Source organism: Eschrichtius robustus, chromosome 19 (assembly GCF_028021215.1).
Source record: "Eschrichtius robustus isolate mEscRob2 chromosome 19, mEscRob2.pri, whole genome shotgun sequence".
In the NCBI taxonomy this organism is placed as follows: domain Eukaryota; kingdom Metazoa; phylum Chordata; class Mammalia; order Artiodactyla; family Eschrichtiidae; genus Eschrichtius; species Eschrichtius robustus.
This window is the reverse complement of record NC_090842.1, coordinates 66,135,923-66,158,181: the sequence shown is the minus strand read 5'-3', so window position 1 is coordinate 66,158,181 and position 22,259 is coordinate 66,135,923. Positions and strand designations below refer to the sequence as shown.

Below are 22,259 nucleotides of genomic sequence, written 5' to 3'. Positions count from 1 at the left end.
CAACTTCACACAGTTAAGAGAGTTTTTCTCTTCTCTCTCTTTGGTTTTTCTTTCCCTCCTCTGTTACATCCAGTTCGCCACCACCACGGGCTTTGCCTCCAAAATCCCATTTCCTGTTCTTCCATTTTTCTCCACCCTCACCAGTTCCACATTGGTCCAGGCCACCATCAGCCTCAACTAGCCAGGGACGACAGCCTCTTAACGCCTTACTTCCACCTTCACTCCTAAATCTATTCTCAGCACAGCGACGCGGTTCTGTTATTTTGTTTTGTTTTTATAAATAAAAACAGGAGCATGTCATTCCTATGCCCATCCCACTGAGTCTAGAATAAAATTCCAATTTCTTCCCAGGGCTACAAGCCCCCACGTGACGAGCCCCCAGCGCACGCTTCTGACCTCACCCCAATTTTCTCATCCTTGTTCACCTGCTCGCCATGGGGCCTCCTCAATAATCGGCGACTCCTCAGGGCTTCTGTGCTGTCTCTGCTTGGCCAGAATGCTTGTCGAGTGCCTTTACTTCTCACAACCCACTGCTGTTACTGCTGCAGTGGGTTTTTCCTGAGGCTCCTCCCCTAAAGTCGCCACATCCTGCTTTGCTCTCCCCCCACCCCATCCCCACCTGTGCTGTGTGGCTGGCGGGATCTCAGTTACCCCCACCAGGGATTGAACCTGGCCATGGCAGTGAAAGCCCGGAATCCTAACCACCTTCCCGCTACCAGGGAACTCTCTTTCCTGCTTCATTTCAAAAACACTTCTCTGCAACTGAAATTCTTATTGTTTATTGTTTGTCTCTCCTGTGAGTTCCAGGACAGCAAAACCTTGGCTATCTGTTCCATACTACATTCCTTGCACCTAGACTGGTCTAGAACAGGTTGGGACTCAATAACTTTCTTGAATACTGAAAACAAACAAACAAAAGAAATAGATGGATCCTATACCCTGTGCGTGCTTCTGAGTCTCCACATTTCTTTCTGGGCACATCTCTGCATTTTTCTCTGCAGCTTTACCCCTCCATTTCTGTGTGTATATATATATATATATTTTGCATCTCTGAGACTTCTCTGTTTTGACTTGTGTATCTTGGTGGCAATCTCTCTCCTGTCCGTTTTCCTCTCCTTTCTGGATCACCTTCCTGTGTCTTTGACCTTTTCCTTTGTCCCTGTGACTCACCTAGTTTTGGTCTCCGTTGCTCTCATCCTTCCTCCCCCGCCTTCCCTCCTTCCCACCGCTCTCCCTTCTGCCCATCCTCCACCTCTTTCTTGCTTTATGTTTGGCCTTTGGACTGTAGAATCCACTACCCCCTAGCCAGCTCTGGCCCCATCTCCCACCAAATTTGTCTCTCCGGGTCCTTCTCTCCATTTATCATCCCTACACTAAGTTCCCCTCTGTCCTGCTAGTTGTATTCCTTTCCCTCTGGTTCCCAGCATCTCTTTCCAACATGGCCCCCATGGAATCCCTCCCGGGTCCCCTGCCCTCCAGTCTTCTAGGCCATCACAAGGCCTGGCAGATGGGGGGCCTTGGGAAATATTTGCTGAGCAAATGAAGGGAAACCCACTAAGCACTGTCCCTTCTGTGTCCTCAGTGACCTTCAAATCCATTCCCCCCATCCCTCCACCCCCAGAGCCCTTTCCCAGCTCAAGTACCATCCTCTCTCATCTACCCCCCAGCACTGGCCTCCTGTCGAGCCCTTTCCCACATCCCAGGCGTCTCCTTCTGACACCCACGTCTGACCCTGCTCTTCACCTGCTGCAAACTCTCCCGTGTCTCCTGCTACCCTCAGAATAAAGTCCAAACTCCTCAGCCTGGAACCCTAGCATCCTTAGACTCTGGCTTCTAGCTGCTTCTCTGGTCTTATCTCCCACCCCTACCCTGACCTTCTGCATCCCCAAAGGATGAGCCCTGTCCCCATTACATCATGCTCTTATATCCCCCCCAAGCCGACTCGAGTTGTTTTCTTTCCCATGAAAGCTTTCCTCACCCCCTTCATCACTCATCCTTTTGAAACCCAGCCTGGGTCTAATGTTCTCCAGGAAGTTTCCCCAAGTACTACCCACTCTTGGCAGTTGGTCACTCTGTCTCTTCTTCTCTGGTCAAGCTGCCCATCCTGGTCCCTGTTACAGCACCGACTGCCCTGCCTGGAGTTCTGTTTTTGACTCCTCCTTGAGAGCACCAGTGGGGATCCTGATACCAATACACTACCTGGTACATTAGCAGATGCTCAAAAACGTCAAGGAGTGAATGGCTGAATTAATGGATGAGTGAAACATGAATCTCTAAGTCCTAGTGTTTCTCCTGCACACCAGACACCATGCCTGTGCTTCAGTATTTGTGTGATTATCTGCTCCCTCCCACGAGTGAGAGTTTGGAGGGCCAGTGCCTGTGTTTGATGCTGTATTTCAGCATGTCTCTGCCTCTCACTCTCATCTCCGAGTTCCTTCCTCCCTTTCTGTACCATTCATGTTATGATCCTGTTTAAAGCCATTCCATGTCTCCCCACTGCCCTCAAATTAAATCTAAACTCTTGACCTGACCTACAAGTCCCTGGGCAGTCTGGCCCTGCCTTCATCTCCAGCCTCATCTTGTTCCATCTGCATGTGGCTCACTACGTACATGTTAGCCTTCTCTGGAAGCTCTTCCTGCCCCAGGGCCTTTGCATATGCTGTTCTCTGGCTAAGACACTTCCCTCCAGCTTCACCTGGCTGACTTCTTGTCATCCTTTTGTGTTAGCTAAAATATCCCTTCCTTTTAAACTGGGTTAAGCCTCCCTGCAGGAGCATTTTGTAGCATTTCGGATTTCTCCTTTGCCCTAATTGTAACTTACTGTGGTGTACGCATTTCTTGGATTAACGTCTGTCTCATGCACAAGATGTAAACTCTGTGAGGATGTTGGGGACCCTATCTGACTCCCCTCCTTCTGTAGGCTCAGCATTCGGCACAATGCCTGGCACTTAAGTACACGAATAAATTGCTGGTAATGAATGATCAAGTCTGTCTCTGGGACTGTTTATGTTCCCTCCCCAGCGCCATCCTGGTACATAGCAGGTGCTTTTAAAACCCTTGTGGAAGGATGAATGAAGAAGTGAACGAATGCCCACGTCTGTCCCTTGTCACTTTGCCTTTCTGCATCCCTTCTTTTATCTTTCTGTCTCTTTACATAGAGCATATATATAGTCTGCAGGTATAACTATATAGTCGTGTGTTATGGGTCCCTCTCCAGGAGTTGGGCTGGGCTGGGAGTCCCTCCCCCGTGCTCCGCCCCCACATGCACACAGCAAAACATTAAAAAGAAAACATCTCAAAACTGCAGAAAACACCACAGCCCTCCCCCCTCCCCCCCCCCACAAAAAATAAATAAATAAAACACGACGCTCCCTCCCAACGGCCCCCTCCCTTCCCTTCCCCCTCCCTCAGGGTCCCTGATTCGGAGGGTGGCGGGCGTTCCCCCACGCCCGAGAGGTGGGGAGGGGGCGCGGGGGAGCACCAAGCAGTCTCCAGCGCGCTCACGGGGAAGGAGGGGGGCGCCCCCGACCCCCGGCAGCCTCGTTGCACGCGCGCCCGCGCACGCGCCCCGGACACGCCCCCCTCGGCGCCCCCCGTCGCGCCCCTACACGGGCGTGGTTTTCCTGTTGAGCGTGTTGCCGTTGGAGGCGGCGGCCTCCTTGGCCAGGGTCCCGGGGGCTGGCGCGGCGGGCGCGGGCGCGGCGGGCGCAGGCGCGGCGGGCGGCCCGGTGACCGTGACCGTGACGCCGCCGCCCGCCTCCTTGGGGAAGGCGTTGTGCAGCGTGAGGAAGCCGGACGCCCCCCCGCGGTCCCGCTCGGCGCCCGCCCCGCCGCCGCCGCCGCCGCCGCCGCCCCCCGCGCCCCCCGCCGCGCCGCCGTACGCCCCGCCGCCGGCACCGGCGCTAGCCAGCCCCGCGGCCACGCTGCCCTTGGACGGGTCGCGGCTGAGCGTGTACATGGAGATGTCCGTGGAGGCGAAGCCCGGGCCCCCGGCGCCGCCGGGAGACGCGTCCCGCGACGGCGACGGCTCGCTGGAGCGGGAGCTAGAGCGGGAGCGGCGGCGGTAGCGGAAGCGGTAACTGGGCAGACGGAGGATGGCCGAGGGGCCGCTCCCGCCACTGCCGCCCGCGCCCCCGCCGGCCTTGAGCAGGTCCGAGCGAGACTGGCAGTGCGCCTCGCGGCTGCGCTCGATGTAGATGTTGACGGCCAGCACGCCGATCACCTCGGCCAGGATGAACGACAGCCCGCCGAAGTAGAAGGACCAGCCGTACGAGTAATGGTTCTTCTTCTCCTCGTCCCGCTTCGGGCCCGGCTCGCCCGCGTTGGCCGAGATGTACACGATCACGCCGATGATGTTGCTCAGGCCTGGGCGGGGACGGTCAGACGGGAGCCTCGAGGCCACCCCTGGCCCCGCCCCCGCCCACGGCCCTTCCCCGCCGGCCCAGGCCCTGTCCCGCTCTGGTCTGAGCTCCACCCCCGATGGTCTAGGCCCCGCCCCAGATGGTCCAGACCGCCCCGCCCACTGGCCAGCCCAGGCCCCGCGCCATGTTGGCCTAAGCTCCACCCTCAGATGGTCCAAGCCCCTTCCCAGATGGTCTAAATTTCTTCCCAGGTGGCCCAGGCCCCGCCCCGAAGGGCCCCAAATCCTGCTTCGGATGGTCCACCATCCCCAGCTAATTCAGGTCCTACTCTGTTGGTCGAAAGCCCACCCTGGTTGGTCTAAACTCCGCCCCAGTTGGTCCAGGGCCCACCCCAGAAGGTTTAGGATCACCCTTAATGGTCCAGATCCCTCCGGGATGGCCCAAGCCCTGCCCCAGATGGTCTAAACTCCTCCCCAGATGGTCCAGGCCCTTCCCTCGCTGGCCTAAACTCTGCCCTTGATAAGATGACCCTGGCTGGGGTTTCCTGGCCCTACCCTGATTGGTCTAACTCCACTCTTAACTTTATAAATCTTGGTGTTCCCTAGGCCTCACACTCTGCTCGTTTAGTTAATGAGGTAATCCCACTCTCTCTAGGCTCTGGCTCTGGCTGATCTGAACTCTTTCATGATTATCATCTATTCTAGGCCTTCCCCATACTACTCTTACTAAAGCAGGTCTCCCGGCTACTCTAAGCCCCGCCTCCAGCTTGCTAAACCCCGCCCCCTGAGGATCGCGGTCAGGCTCCTCCCCCGTCCCAGGTGTAGTTAGCCCGGTCTTTCAAATCCTCCAAGCCCCACCCCCTGCAGATCTTGATCCATCCCCAAAGCATCCCCTGCTGTTTATGCTAAATCCTGCCCCTTCTCCTCTGGATTCCATCCCTTCAGAAAGGCTCTGACTCCTCGAATTTCCCAATACTACTCACTTCGAGTAGAAAGGGCGTCTCGCCCCTTAATGCCCTGCCTCACTACCGAGTTGGTCTGGATGCTTTCGCAGGACCAGACCCTTTTTGGGTACACCGGAGCCCACGAGGCCCCGCCCCCTAGAGCAGGCTCCTCCCCATCTGAATCCAAATCACTTTCTCCCTCTCAGGTCTGTCATTTCTGTCTTCAAGACGGCAATTCAGCCTCAAGGCCCCACCCCCTCTCCCAAGCTCCTCCCCTTCCGTCTCCGGGACCGCGAGCTTTGGAATCTAAACTCCTGGCATCCCGGATTACGCGGTAGACAGACACCTGTCTGTGCTGGGTTCACTCGCCCAGAAGACTACCGTAAGGCGACACCTACCTCGCCCAGCGGGTGGCGATGGAGCTTGGGAAGAGCCTAGGAAGGCTCCGGGCCCCAGGGAGCGCCCGGGCAGGGTAGCTGTGCAGGCGCGCGCGCGCGCGCACACACACGTGCGCGCTCGCAGGTGGGCCGCCCCCTCCCTCTGCCTCTCACCTGCTGCCACGAACAGGATCCCTGCTCCCAGAATGATGTTCCTCTTGGACTTGTAGACCCGGGAGGCCGCCACGCACACACCCCCGAGCAGCAGCAGGATGGCGCTGAGGATGGGGAAGATACTGGAGGCCCGGACGACTCCTGAAGAAAGGAGAGTATGGGGAGAGAGGTGGGGTGGGAACCAGGGCGTCAGACACGGCCGCCTGTCCCCCCGGCGCCCCGCGCCTCCTGCTACCTCCGTCTCCGCTTCTCTCTCGCTGGTTCTACAATTCTCCTTCTCTGCCTGGTTGTTTTCTGTTATTGTCTCACTTTCTCTCCTCTTTAAAATTTCTCTCTTTCTCGATCTGATTGCCTCTCTCTTTTTCTGTGTCTTTTTCTTCCTCTATTTTTCTCTCTCCTGGCATATTTTTCTTCCCTTTTATTTCTCTAATCACTCTCCCTCTCTCTTTTCTTCCCCCTCGGAACTTTTCTATTTCTCTGTGGACCCTCTCCCTCTCTTTTTCCTTCTCGCACGCTCTTTCCCTTCTTCTCTTCTGCGCATTTTTTCCTTCCTCCAGATCTTTCTATCAACTCTCTAAATACCTCTCTCCCTCCCACCCACCCCCCTTTCTGCCTGGCTGCATCTGTAGCTCTGGGTTTCTCTTCTCTTACTTTCTCCCTTCTCTCTCTCTCTCCCCCTCTCTCTACAGTCCTTTCCATCGTCTCCCAAACCCTAGGCAACCAGATCGTGCGATTTCTGAGCCCGGTTGAGGCCGCAGCCAATCATAACTCTGGATTTGCCGCGTTCTTGGGGTAGCTACCAATCCCACCACAGGCTTCCCGAGCCAGCTTCCTAGAATGGCCCGTCCGCGCCGTCCGCGCCGCAGATTGCCTCAGGGCCCCAGGGCGCAGTGGCCAATCCCAACCCAGAGAGTCACTGCGCTGAGTTGCCTCGAGTACCCAGGCCATCACGACGGCCAATCAGCTCCCGGGATCCCTTCTTAGCCCGCCCCAAGGTGAGAGGAGGGGGCGGGAGAGAGACCACTGAGCCAATCGGTGACCAGAGGATCTCAGTATCTGGGCTTGGATTGGCTGACAGGTTCATCTCTGCGTGTGGTTCTAAGTGCCGGAGCACAGCCCCCTCTCCCCTCGCACTTGCCCAAGCCCGGCAGCCCCCCGACTCTGTCCCCGACCCCCACGTACGCAGCAGATACTCCGCGCTGTCATGGTCGTAGTCCGTGTCCTCCGGGAAATGGTTGATCTTCACGCAGACGCCTCTTTTCAACCCTGGAGGGGAATGGGGGTGATAGTCGTGGGCACTTAAGAGTGGGGGAACCCCGGGTGAGAAAAGACCCTCCCCTTCCTCAAACCCCTTCTGATTGGGAGACAGGAAGTGCTGGCTCCTGAGCCTGTCTGTGCAGCTGGGACAAACTTTCAACTTCCCGGGCCTCAGTTTCCCTACCAGTTAAAAAAAGAAAAAAGGAAAAGGGAGGGAGGGAGGGAGGAAGGAAGGAAGGAAGGAAGGAAATCATCCAACACTCACTAAAAGGCCACAAGAACTTTTGCCCTGTAACCTGTACGGGGACAGTCTCTCTGGCCTCTGTTTCCACCTCTGTAAGAAAGAAGGCGTTGGTTTCAGCCATGTCGTCACCCTTCAACTCGAAATCGGTTGAAAATGCGTGGGAAAACGAAGAGGCGGCACAGGGCGAGGAGGACTACACTTCCCATGAGGCCCTATGAAGTCTTCGAGTCTAATTGTGAGGAGAGAGGAGCCCCAGTGGATCACCGGGGTTGTAGTCTCTTCAATCCTCCATATGGGAGAGGGATTCCCCGGCTCTCTGCGCACTGCACCTGGGGTCCTCTGGGAGGAGATGCAGAGGTCGGAGCTAGCAGAGGCACGCTAGGGGTGCAGTATGCCTCCAGGGGTCCTGCAGTGTCAGCCCCTTCCTCCCCCCCCCCCCCCAGAACCCACATCCTTACACAGCTGCAGGCCGATGTATAAATAAGTATAAATTTAAATACATTTTGTTTCCTCAATTCTCCAGGCTCCTTCCAACCTCCAGGCCACTGCCCAATGCTGCAGAACATTCTCACATTCTTCACTGGCGAAAAACTTACCCTTGCAAGCGAGCAGCGCACGGGACACCGGCTTGAGGAAGCTTTCGCTCACACACACACACACCTCCCACCCATTCTGGGGTGTAGCAGCTCCCTGCACTACCACCTTTTTAGCATGCATTGGTTTGATTTATGATCTTCTTCCTCAGCACGCTAGGAGTTCCTGCAGGGGGAGGGCATGGGGTCTGATTCCTCCGTGTGTCCCTAGCATTGCCTGGCACAAAGGAGGCCTCAAGAAATGAGTGTTGAAAGAATTAAATTATGAATGAATATAAGGATGACAGAAGGGGAGATTCGAGGCAAAAGATGACACGGAAAGAAATGGGGGTAAAGGAAAAGATTGGAAAGAAGGACTATAAGGCAGTGAATAACTCCACTAAGAGCTACCATTTGTTAAGTGCTTCCTAGGTGGATTAACTCATCCGGAGCTCACAGGAGATCCACGAAATAGATGAAATAGATAATGTTATTGGTGTCGTGCAGTGACCAAACATTGAGAATTGGAGTCACACTGCTTGATAATGAAGCCTGAATCCATCATGTCCTTATTCTGTGACCTTGTTGGCCTCACTTGGGCCAATTTGCTTCAATCCCTTTTCCTATAACGAGGGGCTACTAGGACCTACCTCACTGGGTCGTTGTGAGGGTTGAATCCAGGTATAGAGATTTAGCACTTTGCCTGGAACACAATTAACTGTTCGGCTGATACCACGCCATATACCCATTGTCCAGATGAGGAAGCAGAGGCATAACAAGGCGTTCGTCAATTCACAGCTGATGGGTGGTGGAAGCAGAATTCAAACGCACAGCAGTTTGCCCCTACTGGAATGTGAGCTTATAGGCTGTTCACCACTCTTCAACATCTAGAGCAATGCCTAACACATAGTAAGTGCTTAATAAATATTTTTAATGTATGAATGATTGAATGGGCAACAAGCACATGAAAAGGTACTCCATATCAATGATCATTTAGGGAAATGCAAATCAAAACAACAGTGAAATACCCTCTCATGGATATGAGACACCATCCCATTAGGATGGCTACTATAAACAAGCAAACAAACAAAACAGAAAGTAAGTGTTGGTGAGGATGTGGAGAAATTGGAACCCATGTGCACCGTTGGAGGGAATATAAAATAGTCTGGAGGTTCCTCAAAAAATTAAAATTACTATATGATCCAGCAGGTCCACTTCTGGGTAGATACTGAAACGAATTGAAAGCAAGGTCTCTTAAGAAATATCTGTACATCCATTTTCGTGGCAGCATTATTCACAACAGCCAAAAGCAACCTAAGTGTCCGTCAACGCATGAACGGATAAACGAAGTGTGGCATATACGTAGAATGGAATGTTACTCAGCCTTTAAAAGTAAGGGAATTCTGACACACGCTACAACCTGGATGAACCTTGAAGACATTATGCAAAGTGAAATAAGTCAGTCACAAAAACACAAATACTGTATGATTCCACTCATGTGAGATATCTAGAGTCATCAAATTCACAGAGACAGAAAGTAGAATGATGAGTGCCAGGGGCTGGGAGCAGGGAAGAATGGGTACAGAGTTTCAGTTTTGAAAGATGAAAAGTTTTGGCGCTTGGGTACCCGATGTGAATCTACTTAACATTACTGAACTGTGCTTTTAAAAATGGTTAAGATGGGGCTTCCCTGGTGGCGCAGTGGTTGAGAGTCTGCCTGCTGGTGCAGGGGACACGGGTTCGGGCCCTGGTCTGGGAGGATCCCGCGTGCCGCGGAGCAACTGGGCCCGTGGGCCGCGGCTGCTGAGCCTGCGCGTCTGGAGCCTGTGCCCCCAACGCGGGAGGCCGCGATGGTGAGAGGCCCGCGCACCGCGATGAAGGGTGGCCCCCGCTTGCCGCAACTGGAGAAAGCCCTCGCACAGAAACGAAGACCCAACACAGCCAAAAATAAATTAAAAAAAAAGTTAAAAAAAAAATGGTTAAGATGGTACATTTCACATTCTGTGCATTTTACTTAAAAAAGCCATTGAATGAATGAATGGAGATACACCTTTTGAGTGCAGGTGTATACCCACCAGCACATCCAGTATGGTGTGGTAGGGGGGGTCAAGTTCTCTCCTTTCTTGAGTGGGATTATAGTACTTCTCTCAAAACGTGAATGATAATTCAGTGAGATTGAGCATGGAGAGTACACGGCATGCACTCTCCACAGACTAGTCATGCTGGCAGTAATGATAATTAGTACTTACTGAGGGCTAACCACACACCAGGCACGGCTCCAAGCATTTGACAGGTAGGTATTAACACAGTATGCATGACCAGCCCTTAGAAATACTAGGCAGTGATAGTATCCCTGCTTTACAGGTGAGGAAACTGAGGCATAGAGTTGAAGAAATTGCTCAGTTCTGTAGATGGTGAATCATGGGGAGGAGACTCTGGGCCTCAAAGGGGAGCTTTTTTTTTTCCTTTTTCTTTTTCTTTTTTTTCTGGCCAAGCCATGCGGCTTGCGGGGGTCTTAGTTCCCCGACCGGGGATCAACCCCCCCTGCAGTGGAAGCGCAGAGTCCTAACCACTGGACCGCCAGGGAAGTCCCAGAGGTGAGCATATTTATGGCAGTAGAGTGTAGTGGTTATGGTGGCCACGAGCACGGGCTTTGGAGTCACATTCTCGGGACTCGCATGCCAGGGCTGCCACTTCCCAGCTGTGTGGCTTTGGGGATTTGAACACCCCTGAGCCTCGGCTTCCTCGTCTGGAAGATGAGGATGGTGATAGCGACCGCATGCGGTATGTGAGCATTCAGTGGCACACGAATGACAGAGTCAAGCGCAGAATGCACGGGGGTTATGCCGCATGCCTCTGCGTGTTATCCGACCGGCTGGGCCGGGAGCTCCTTAGGTGCAGGGATGGTGGTGATGCGTCTCTGAGTCTCCCCAGGGCCCGCCTAGCACAGACCCGGGCAGGCGGCGGTGGGGGGAGTGGGGAAGCGGGATGGGGGGCGGTGTGTAGGGGTGGGTGCTGCGGTGAGGACTAGGGCTCTGCCCCTCGTATGTTGGGTGGCCACGTGGCTGACTCACTTCCCCTTTCTGGCCTTCAGCTTCCTGCTCTGACAGACTCGGGTGATAATAATACCTTCCCCCTGGAGCAACGCGGAGGATTCAGTGAGATAATAAGGCGTGCAGAGTGCTGAGCACAGGGGCTTTATATAGTCCGCTCGAATAAATTGGGCTGTGGGTCCAGATTCTGGAGGCTGAAGTTCCTGAGAAGGGAGCTAGACCCATACGGATCCCCCAGCCCTGGGGCCGGTTCTGGGGCACTTGAAATGTGGCAATTGAGACGGAGTGTGAGTGTAAAATAGGCACCAGATTTCAGAGTTGGTATGAAGAAAAATGCATACTATTTCATTAATAATCATTATATTGCTAACATGTTAAAATAATATTTTGGCTACGCTTGGTTAAATAAAATGTATTACTAACCTTTATATTAATGTATTATATTGTATAAATTGTATTATAGATTCATTGAACCTTCCCCTTTGTACTTGTTTTAATGCCACGGCTAGAAACATTTAAGTTATATAGACAGCTTGTGTGATGTTTCTATTGGGCAGTGCTGGTTGGGAGGCTGGGACTTCGGGGTTATCAAGGAGGGGAAACTCAGAGGTTGGTCACCTGAATTCATAATAATAAGAAGAAGAAGAACAGAATATAAACTACATAGTCTAGCCTTTACCCTGTGCCTGCTGGCCTTTTGAATGCTTTACATGTAATAACTCATTGAATTTGCTCCACAGCCCTGTGGGTTAGGGGCTATTATAACCCCCATTTCACCGATGATGGAAATAAAGCACAGAGAAGTAGAATATATGGCTCAATGTCACCTTTCTGTGCATGGCAGACAGGAGGTAACCCAATCAGTCTTGTTCTAGAGTCTCTGTCCCAATCACTACTTTCTACTGCACTTCTCAGAAAGACTTGGAGGGAGATGAGGATGGGACCTAAGAATTCCTGGGGACAGAGCGTCTTCAGGGGACAATGGCCTGGGGGGGGGGGGGGACCAGTTTCTACACCCCTGGATCCCCGATAGGATGGAGGCTAGCGGTTATATTGCTTTGACTCCTGGGAAACAAAAGAGACCTGGATTCAGATCCAGACTCTACTGCCTATTAGCTGTGTGAGCTTGGGAAAGGTGCTTCCCTTCTCTGAGCCTTAAGCTTTCATTTCTAGGAGATGGGGGTAATAGTGGTACATGGTACACAGGGTTACTGTGAGCATCCAGTGACACATGAATGATGCCTATAATAACAATAAAGTCCACCTTCATTTACCTCCTGCTTGACACAATTCCTTTGGCTCCCAGGACCCACTTACCTCATTTTCCCCAAACCTCTGTGGTCACTCCTTTCTCAGCTCCCTTTGCTGGCTCTCCTCATCTCTCTGATCGTCTTTGAATACTGGACTAGCTCAGGCTTCAGCCCTTCAACTAATTTTTTGGTTTGTTTCTGTCTCTGCTCATCCATCCACAGGCCATGACCCGCCCACCAGCCCAGACTCTCCCCTGAACTCTGACCTCATATATCATATCGCTAACATCCTAGATCAGGGGGTCAACAAACTATGACCCACGGGCCGAACCCAGCCTGCCAAATCCAGCGAAGAATGGGTTTTACTTTTTTTTTTTTTTTTTAATGATTGAAAAACTGTCAGAGAAGACTATCTCGTGGTACGTGAAAATGATGTAAAATTCAAATGTCAGTGCCTGTAAAGGAAGTTTAATTGGAACCCAGCCACGCTCATCCACTCACGCATCATATCTGGCTGTTTTAAGGAGTAGCAGCAATAGAGATCGCACGCCCCACAAAGCCTAAGAAATTGACTGTATGGCACTTTGTGGGTCCTTTCCTATACTGACTCCTGTCCTACACAGTATCTCGAATAGGCACCCTCAATTTATTTTTGTAATTTTTTTTTTGGTAAAGTCACCTCAATTTAACATGTCCAAAACTGAGCTCGTGATAGCCCTCCTTATAATAAATTGGGTAAGAGAAAATAAAACAAATACGATAAAATACCAGCTGTTCCAGCAGATGAATCTCCCCAACCCCTACCCCACCACGTGCTCCGGTGCTCAGGCCACAGCCTTGGAGCAGTGACTCTCAGTTAGGGGCGATTTTATTCCTAGTCTGGAGACAGTTGACAATTTTGGTGTCCACACCGGTGGATGCTGCTGGTGTTTAAAAGGTAGAGCCCAGGGATGCTGATACACATCCTACAACACGCAGGATGCACCCCCCACCCCCAGCCCCACTGACGCAACACGGAATTATCCATCCCCAAATGTCAGCAGCGCTGAGGTTGGGAAACCCTGCTTTCGAGACACCCCGACACTTCTCTCTCATATCCTACAACTGCCCCATCAGCAATTCCTGCCCGCTGTAGCGGCAGAATATACTCGCAGTTCAAACCCAAACTCTACGGCTCCCACCCCAGATAAGCCACCTCCCATTCTCCCTCTTCCTCGCCTCCTAAATACTCAACACAGCAGCAAGAGCGATGCCCTTAGCCTTTAAGCCAGCTCCTGTCACTCCACTCACGAACCTCCGATGTGGAAAGCAAATTACATTCCAGGACCTGGAAGTTCGTGTTATCGCCTTGACTGCACCTCCTACCACGTTCCTGCTCACCAGCTCTGCCTGGGCCACGCGGGCCTCCCCTGATGGTCAAACACAAGGCACATTCCCACTGCAAAGCCTGAGCAATGTTTCTACAGCCTGAAGCATTTCCCTCCAGAAGCCACATGGCTCCATCTCTGGGTTCACTTAGCCCACCCCTCAGACATCACCTGCTCAGTCTCCTTTATCTCCAATTTCTCCAGTTTCACACCCTTGCCCCTAACACTTCCCATCCCCTCCCTTGCTCATTTTCCTCCTTAGCACTCAGCTCTAACACCCTAGATGTTGTACTTACTTATCTCCCTTATTATCTGTCTCTCCTTCTAGAATATAAGACATATAAAAACAGGGATCTTTCATGTACACACTGCTATATTTAAAATGGGTAACCAACAAGGACCTACTGTACAGCACAGGGAACTCTGCTCAGTGTTGTGTGGCAGCCTGGATGGGAGGGGAGTTTGGGGAAGAATGGATACCTGTATATGTATGGCTGAGTCCCTTTGCTGTGCACCTGAAACTATCACAACATTGTTAATTGGCTATACTCCAATATAAAATAAAAAGTTAAAAAAAAAAAAACAGGTTTCTTTGTTGTTGGTTTTTTTCTCCTTCCACTGCTATAGCTCCAGAATCAAGAACAGTGCCTGGCACATAGTATAAACTCAATAAATAGTGGTTGTTGAGGAGGGGATGAATACATGGAATGATTACTATTTGTTGTACACTGTCCAGCAGTGTATAATGAGAAACTGGGTGTCAAATTATAACATAATGAGAAAATTGGATGGGTGTGAGGCAATAGGGACCAGAGGTGACTGGAGAAAGGGAGACCCTCATGCCTGATCTGAGGAAGCAGCTGCTACTCGGATCCAGCCAACCATGGCCACTGCAGGATACCAGCCCCATGTTGTCAGATCTTCCACTAGTTCAAAAGAAGCTGGAAATCGGATTTTCAATGTGCAATCTCCCTATTTTTAAATGTTGGCAACCGATTCAGATTTTGGTTTCAGTTTTAAACACTCCGCACATCAGACAAAGCATATCTGCAAATCCCATCCATCAGACCTGAGGTCTCTTGGCTCTTCCCCAGTCACAGCTGGGTGACCTTGGGCAAGTGGCTTAACGTCTCTGAGCCTCAGTTTCCTCATCCACAACAGGAGGGTGGTGCCCTGCCCCACCCCCCACCGTAGGATTAAACGAGATAATAACATTCCTTGCTCATCAAGAGTGCCTAAAAACAAAAAAAAAAAAAAAAAAAAGAGTGCCTAGCAAGGGACTTCCCTGGTGGCGCAGCGGTTAAGGGTCCGCCTGCCAATGCAGGGGATGCGGGTTTGAGCCCTGGTCCGGGAGGATTCCCACATGCCGCGAAGCAACTAAGCCCCTTCGCCACAGCTATTGAGCCTGCGCTCTAGAGCCCGTGAGCCACAATTACTGAGGCCTCGTGCCACAACTACTGAAGCCTGTACTCCGCAACAAGAGAAGCCACCACAATGAGAAGCCCATGCACCGCAACCAAGAGTAGCCCTCGCTCGCTGCAACTAGAGAAAGCCCGCGCGCAGCAATGAAGACCCAACGCAGCCAAAAATTAAAAAAAAAAAAAAAAAAAAAGAGTGCCCAGCAAAAAGGAGGAGGAAAAGATGTGGAAGAGAGAGGGATAAAAAGAGAAGTGAAGGGATTTTGATCTTTTTGGCCCTGGAGGGGGAAATTGGGGATTGGCTGGTCCCACTCCTTCACGTTGCAGACCAGGGCCCTGAGGCTTGGGGAGGTGACAAGATAGCGATCACACAGGGGGCTAGATGCACAGGAGGACTGGAGCCCAGGTGTCCTGCTTCCCAGCCCATCACTTCCATGCTACGTGGAAAGAAATGGCAAAGCTGAGAGCAGAACAGAGGAGCTGCTGAGAGGAAGAGGCCTGGCGTGGGGAGATGGGAGGCCGAGGGAGCTAGCTGGGAGGGAGCCTGCAAGAAGGAGAGTAGGACCGAGCAAAGAACAAAGATGGAGATTAGAAGAGGCGGTGGCCTCAGTGTCAAGAAACAGGGTCTGGAAGGAGGAGGTCAAAGGGAGGATGAAGGGAGGGAAGATGAGGCAGAGCCATCTAAAGACCGCGGAGGACCAGGACTAGTGGGGGAGGCTGGGAGGCCTGATGGGAGAGGCAAGCAGGACAAGACCTACGGGAGGACAAGCCACAGAGGGAAGAGGAGAGGGCCATGAGTTATGGGCAGTTAGGGCACGATGTTCTAGGAGACAAACAGCCAAAGTGAGGCCACAGGGACGGAGGAGATGGGGAAGACGCTGTGACTGGGGCCATAAGAGGTAGGGGCGCTCAGAGCGCAGAGGTAGGACGTGGGGGAGAGGAGCTGCAAAGGGCAAGGAGGCGCGGGGTCGAGCTCAAGGGTCAGAGGGAAGTGGGGAGGAAAAGCAGAGGGTGCCAGTGCTGGAATCGAGGCAGAGGGAGCCCCTCGCGCAGGGAGGCCAGGCACCCACAGGGCTGAGAGGGAGGGAGGGAGGGGGCTTTCCCCACGGATGAGGGAAAGAGAAGATTAGGGGGGTCGCGAGCGGAGGGGGCGCAGGACGTGCCGAGTGACGGAGAGGCGTGAATGGGGAGGGTCGAGGCGAGGGGGGCGGGATTCATTAGAGGGTCAGGACGCAGAGAAGAGTGGAAAGGACGGGAGGGGAGTGGCGGGGGGGGCGGTGTGGGCAGGAGTGGCAAGAAGCAGCAGGAGGAGGCGGGAGACCCGCCGTGGGGACCGCAGGAAACCGGGAGATTTCCCAGGGAGGAAGCCCAGCCGGCCGCGGAGGGGACGAGCGGCGGGGCCGCAAATGGAGGCGCGCAAGGCCGAGGCCCCCTCCACCCTACCTTCCAGGCAGCAGATCCTCCAGAGGCCCGAGTGGGTGAGTCCGCCGGGGTCCTTCTTCTCCGAGGAGCCGCTGCCCCCGCGGTGGTGGGGCCCGTCGTCGCCGGCCGTGAGGTTGGTGGTGTTGCAGATGAAGGCGCGCGTGTAGAGCCAGTAGTCCGTGCTGATGGCGATGGTCATGAGGCCGAAGGCTGCGAAGGCGCCCACCGTGGTCAGCAACACCTGCACCCCCTTCTCGCACCAGAGGCCCCTCTCTTCGTTCCAGCGCTTCAGCGACTCCAGTTTGACCACGGGCAGCCGGGGGGCCGTGGGCCACCACCGGGGCAGCGGGGGCGGGGCCGTGCCGGCGGCTGGGGGGGTCACAGCGCAGGCAGAAGTGGGGGGCCCGGGGCCAGGGGCTGGGGAGGGGGCGGCGAAGAAGAGGCTGCGGCCGGGGACGGGGTCAGAAGGCAGCCATGGTCGCCAGCTGGTGGAGGGCAGGGAGCGAGATAAAGGATTAGACAGGAAGGCTCACCTCCCTGGATACCCCTTTACCTGCACCCCAGCCCCCCAAAGAAACCCTACTCTTTCCTCGGTTGAAGAAACTCCTTCCACTCTGCTTGCCACTGCCACTTCTCTGAAAAACAATCTCCCTGTGTCCAAGAAATTCTTCCCACTAATCCCACTCTGAGACATACCCCAGGCATCCCTGAGAGTGTCGTAGGACACGCCTCCAGGCCCCTCCAGCTCTGCCCCCCTGGTCTCACCGTCCTCCCCACAGGGAAAGCGTCCCTCACTCCAGCCCCCAGTGCCTCCTCCTCCCCAGGAACCCCTGTCCTGTTCCTCATTTCTTATAACATGTTCTGATAAAGTTCTACCCACTCCCTACCTTCCCCTGCAAGGCCCACCTCTTCACCTACTATGGCCTCTACTTAGGAAAAATAAATCTCTCAATCTCTCCTCAGCTGAAAAAAACAAAACCAAAAACAACAAACACAACAAAACCCAGATCTTCCAAACTCACCCCCACAGTTTGCACAGCTCAGAAAACCACACAGGTGTCATCACTACCACCCCACCTCCACAGTCTCCTCTGCATGGGAACCCCTACCCCACTCAGAACCCTATGTCTCTGGACCAGGGTTCTCAACCTTGGTGGCACCTTGAAACCACCAGAGGATACTGATACTTGAGAAATTCCGATTTCATTGGTCTGGGGTGTGGCCCTGAGCATCTAGGTTTTTAAAACTTCCCCCGGGGGATTCTTTTAAAGAATCCAACACCGTTGGACCCCCTGGTTTAGAAGAATGCCCCCCCCCCATCTCCATCACATTCCCTCTAACCGCCCCGCTTGTCTTCCTTGGACCACTCTCCCATCCCCTGCTACATCTTTGACTCAAGGAAAATAGCCCACTCTTTCGCTTGCTTATAGGAGTCTTCCAAATCTGGTCCTCAGTAGCTCTACAACTCAGACAAACTCATCAGAGCCATCACTTTCTCCTCCATTAAGAAAAATCTCTTCCGTGAGTTGCACGGCATTTTCTACTCACAGGAATCCCTTTCTCCAGACCCCAAATTCCTCTCCATTCAGAAATCTCCCAAGCTCTGACCTGTATACTCGCTGCTGTGGAAGGAAATCCCCCCAACTCTACCCAGCATCCCCCCACCCCATTCCTCTGCCCTTCCACCATCTCCCACGACCTCCAAATCGCCTCTCTGTAGCCCTTGTTATGGGGATGAACCCCCCCAACTCCAGATCTCCCCAGCTCACTTCGACCTCCCGCTGTCTCTTGAACTTATAAGAGCCTCCCCCCACCCCACCCTGACTTCTCTTACATCACAAAGAATCCCCTTCACTCTTGCCACCCTCCTGCACCTACCCTAGCTCCCAGCATGGCTTCTGCTCAGGAGAATCCCCTCCATGTCTCCCTGAGACTTCCCTTCTTGGGAACACCCCCAGAACTCCCTCTTCTATTTCACCTGTGCAGGAACATACACCATACACTCAGTTTTCTTCCGAATTTCAAAAGATCCCCTCCGTAGACAGCGCCCCTTCGAAAAATTTGATCCGCAAGACCACAACTCTCTTTCAATTGGGAATAATTTCCCACTCTGCACCCACCAAGGGTCCACTCATTTTCCTCTCCCACAGCACCCCATCACCACGCCCCCTGCCCTGCCTTTTCCACCTTACCCCAACCCTCCTTCCAGGCATGCATCCCTTACCAGCTTCCACCGCTCACTCTATCTATCCTAGACTCCTTCCCCCAAACCCCCTATTCTAGTTAAGAGCCTGGAAGCCTTAGAGGAGGAAACAAACAAACAAACAAACAAACCTGATTCTGGGTCCCAGTACCAGGGTGACCTTGGCCTCTTCCGCCCCCATCAGCTGGCCCTCACTGGGTCTGCTCCAAGGAGGGGTGTTGGAAAGGTTGTCTATGGGGGGGGGTGTCTCCATGGCAACTGGGCCTAGTGCCCCGCACGTGTGTTCTCTCCTCACCTCCACTCCTGCCTGCCCACGCACGGCCCCTGCCCTGGCCCCATTCAACAGTGCCCTGGACGCTGACATCCCCAGACTCTCTGCCCTCACTTCTGGCCCCTTCCTGTCTTTCCTCTCCAGAAAGACGCTGAGTTTCCTCTCCTCTCCATCTCTCGGCCTCTTCTCCCCGCGTCTGTGCCCCCTCACCACCAGCACCACCACCTCCACTGTCCTAGCAGATTTCTGCCTCCAAGGGGGGTGGGAGGGTGAGCCTGTGACCGCAGCATGTACCCCTTCCCCTGCTGGGCCCCCTAGGACCCGGGATAAGGAGGGGATGGAGAGAGGAGGCGAATGATGGAAATTCTCCATCATATAAAGATTCGAAGATCTTTTCATTTTGTCGATTTGGGGGGCACTCTGCTTGGTTTTAGGGGTTCTTCCTTTAGTCCATCTGTCAGCGGCAGCAAAGGAGGGAGCAGGGGACCCCCCCAATTCGAAAGCTCCGGGATGTGAGAGGGGTCATCATCCCCTCTCCCTCTGAAGGGGACCAGCTCCTTCCTCCAGAATTAGGGGGGTCACGGAGCCTTCATTTTACATCCACCCACCTCCGATTAATAAAAAGATCTCTCTCACCTCTGTTAACGATAGGTCAACTCTCCGATGCACGGGGGAGGGGACGTGGAGCCCCCCTGTCGACAACCCCCCCAGAAAAACCCTTGTGGCTCCCAATTCTCACTGCTCCCCTCCCCCAGCAGCGAGGGACCCAGGCGTCCGACCTGGTTGGGGGGTGGAGATGAGGAGGCGTCCGGGGAATGGGGGTGTTGAGGTGGGAGGGGAGGCTGGGGGGCAGCTCTGAGCTCGGGCCCCGAGGGAGAGGGGGTCGGGATGGGGGAAAAAAAAGGTGAGGAGACAATTTGGTTCCCGTGTCGCTGGGTAAAGTGCGGAGCTGGAGGACGAGAGAGGGAAGGAGGAGGGAGGGAGGGGGAGGGGAGCCGCTGAGGATGGGGGAGCCACGGAGAGGAGATGGATGGGGGGGAGGGAAGTGATGGGGGGCAGGGTCTGGGTGACAGAAAGAAGCTGGGGAAAAAGAGAGAGACCCAGAGAGGGAGGGAGAGAGACAGAGCCAGGAGAAGCGGAAAGAGAGAGACCCAGAGTCGGGGAAACAGAAATGGGGGAGGGAGAAATTTGGGGGAGGCAGCGGCTGGTAGCAGAAGGAAGTTGGAGAGGGAGACACACACACACACAGAGAAATATCCAGAGAGAGAAGGGGACACAGGCAGAGATGCAAACAGAGAAACGCAGAGGCTGGGGAAGAAATGGGGGATGGGGAAAGACTGGGGCGAGGGAGAGGATGGGGGGTCAGGATCTGGGTAACAGAAGGAAAGAAGGGACAGTGAGAGAGTCATCCAGAGAGGGGGAGGAGAGACAGATGGGGAGAGAAAGACAGAGAGAGACTGCGAGGATGGGAGAGAGAGAGAGGGAGAGAAGGAAAGAAATAAAGTGGGGAGAGAAATTGGGGATGGGGCAAAGGTCTTAACAGAGAGAAGAATGCTAGAGAGAGAGAGAGAGAAGAGAGAGAAAATTTTAAAAATTTAGGGGAGAGGGGTCTGAGTGGCAGAAGGTGCCTGGAGACAGAAAGGCAGGTGCAGAAGGAAAGAGAGGGACCCAAAGAGAGACACAGATGGGGAGAGACTCAGACTGGGAGAGAGGGAGACCCAGGGAATGAGACAGAGGTAGAAACTGGGGAGGCATCAAAAGGAAGCCGGAGAAAAATAGGAGAGGGGCCAGTCTCAGATGAATGAAGGAGGCTGGAGATAAAGGATACCCCTGCCTCCTCCCCCACCCACATCCCCAGCCCCTGCTCCCTACCCCCATCCCCATTTCAAAGCCACCCCCCCACCCCCACTAGCCTCCATCTCTCCACAGCATCGCTTGCCGCCGCCACCGCCTCTTCCTGTCGTCATAGCAACAGGATCCAGGCGCCCAGCCAAGGCTGGCAGCAGCGGCCGGAAATGAGGGGAGGGCCTTTTAAAAAGGACCCCAGGAGCTCTCCCGTTTCCCAAAATCCAAGGGAAAGCTCCACCTCCCCGAGTCTTCCCACCATTCCCCCCCTACCAAGTGGCAAGGGCAAAGAGCCACTGAAAATAAAATTATATTAAATTTACAAGGATAGAAAGCCTTTTGAGTTTCACCAAGAATTTTTTTTTCTTCTTACCCGCTACTCACCACTAGCTCAAAGAGTTAGATTCCCCCAAGATGGGGATGGGAGTGAGGAGAAAAGTAGGATGTGCAAAGCTTGAGTGGAAATAAGTTTTAAAGAAGTCTGTCCGGGGTTGGGTCGGAGGGCTATGCAACAGTTTTGAGAAGACTGGATTTGCAAGTTCTAGAACCAGCCAGTGGGTAGAAGGTGAGACAACTCCAGGGAGAAAATCTCAGATGAGAGTCAGAAAGTTTGGTCTTGGGTTCAAATCTCAGAGATGCCTTGTAGCCACTGTGTGACCTTGGGCAAAACATTTCCTCTCTTCTAGACTCAGTTATAATGGGTGCAAAAACTGCCTGCAATTAAACGGGAACATTGGTGAGAAAAGGTCTTTGCATGCTGCTCTAGACAAGCAGTTATTTCAAGACTGTGTCTTCACAGGAATGTGATCAAAAATTAAGCTAGCCATAACCACAGACTTGGGCTAGGGAGTTTGCATACTGTCTCACAGAATTCTTGCAGAATCCTTGTCATGTGGGCACTGATATTCCCATATTGTAGGTGAACAAACTGAGGCTTGGAGATGCGCAGCGATTTGCCCACGATCACCCGGGAAATACAAAGTCAGCACTGGAGATGAAGCAGCCTCTTTGTGGGGCGTTGCCAGGAACAGTCAGCAATACGGGAACTTCAGAGCCACTTCACCATTCCTGTGTCAGCTCCTCCCTTTTGGGGGCTGACAGAAGACAGAAAAAACCTGAGTTCCCCACACATTCAATCACCTCCCCTGAAGGAGCATCTTAGATTTCCACTGGAACTTCTTCAGGGGGAAGGAGTTTAGAGAAGCATTGTGACACCCTTGGTTTAGAAGCAGAGAAATACCAGCCTCGAGGGAAGGGGCCTGGAATTCATTCGTTTGAGAAACATTTGTTCAGCCGCCCCGTTCTTTTGCCAGGGAGAAGGATACAGCTGGGGACAATAATGGTAATTGATATAAACTGAGTGCTGAATGTTACAGACTCTAAGTGATTTGCCTGCACGGACTAGGTCTTCCAGGTTCTCTTATTAGCCCCCATTTTAAAGATGCGAGGCTGAGAGAGGTAAGCACATCCTGCAGATAGGAAGCGGTAACAATGGAAATCAG

The 22,259-nt window shown here is 53.4% G+C and overlaps 1 protein-coding gene across 2 annotated transcripts; it reads right to left on the bottom strand.

The window, feature by feature from the left end:
• Positions 1–3,604: 3,604 nt before the first annotated feature.
• CACNG8 (calcium voltage-gated channel auxiliary subunit gamma 8) lies at positions 3,605–18,822 on the bottom strand. Of its 2 annotated transcripts, XM_068527970.1 has the most exons (6): positions 16,460–16,727; positions 7,038–7,121; positions 5,856–5,996; positions 3,902–4,365; positions 3,732–3,814; positions 3,605–3,632 (listed from the first exon to the last, which is right to left on the bottom strand). In XM_068527970.1, exons 1-6 carry the CDS (start codon positions 16,635–16,637, stop codon positions 3,605–3,607), a joined length of 978 nt encoding a protein of 325 aa, XP_068384071.1. In that variant the 5' UTR covers positions 16,638–16,727. The 2 variants fall into 2 exon arrangements, with proteins under 2 accessions (XP_068384071.1, XP_068384070.1); XM_068527969.1 differs by adding an exon at positions 18,773–18,822 and having other exon boundaries at positions 3,605–4,365; positions 16,460–16,923.
• Between the last annotated feature and the right edge of the window lie 3,437 nt (positions 18,823–22,259).

Excerpts from the sequence above, each read along its gene's own strand:
- CACNG8 (XM_068527969.1), bottom strand. The coding sequence starts at position 18,822 with ATGGGGGCGGAAGAGGCCAAGGTCACCCTGGTACTGGGACCCAGAATC. Across the intron at positions 16,924-18,772 it reads GTACTGGGACCCAGAATCAG|CTGGCGACCATGGCTGCCTT; the intron begins GTTTGTTTGTTT and ends GCCCTCCACCAG. Across the intron at positions 7,122-16,459 it reads GAGGATCTGCTGCCTGGAAG|GGTTGAAAAGAGGCGTCTGC; the intron begins GTAGGGTGGAGG and ends ATTCCCCTCCAG.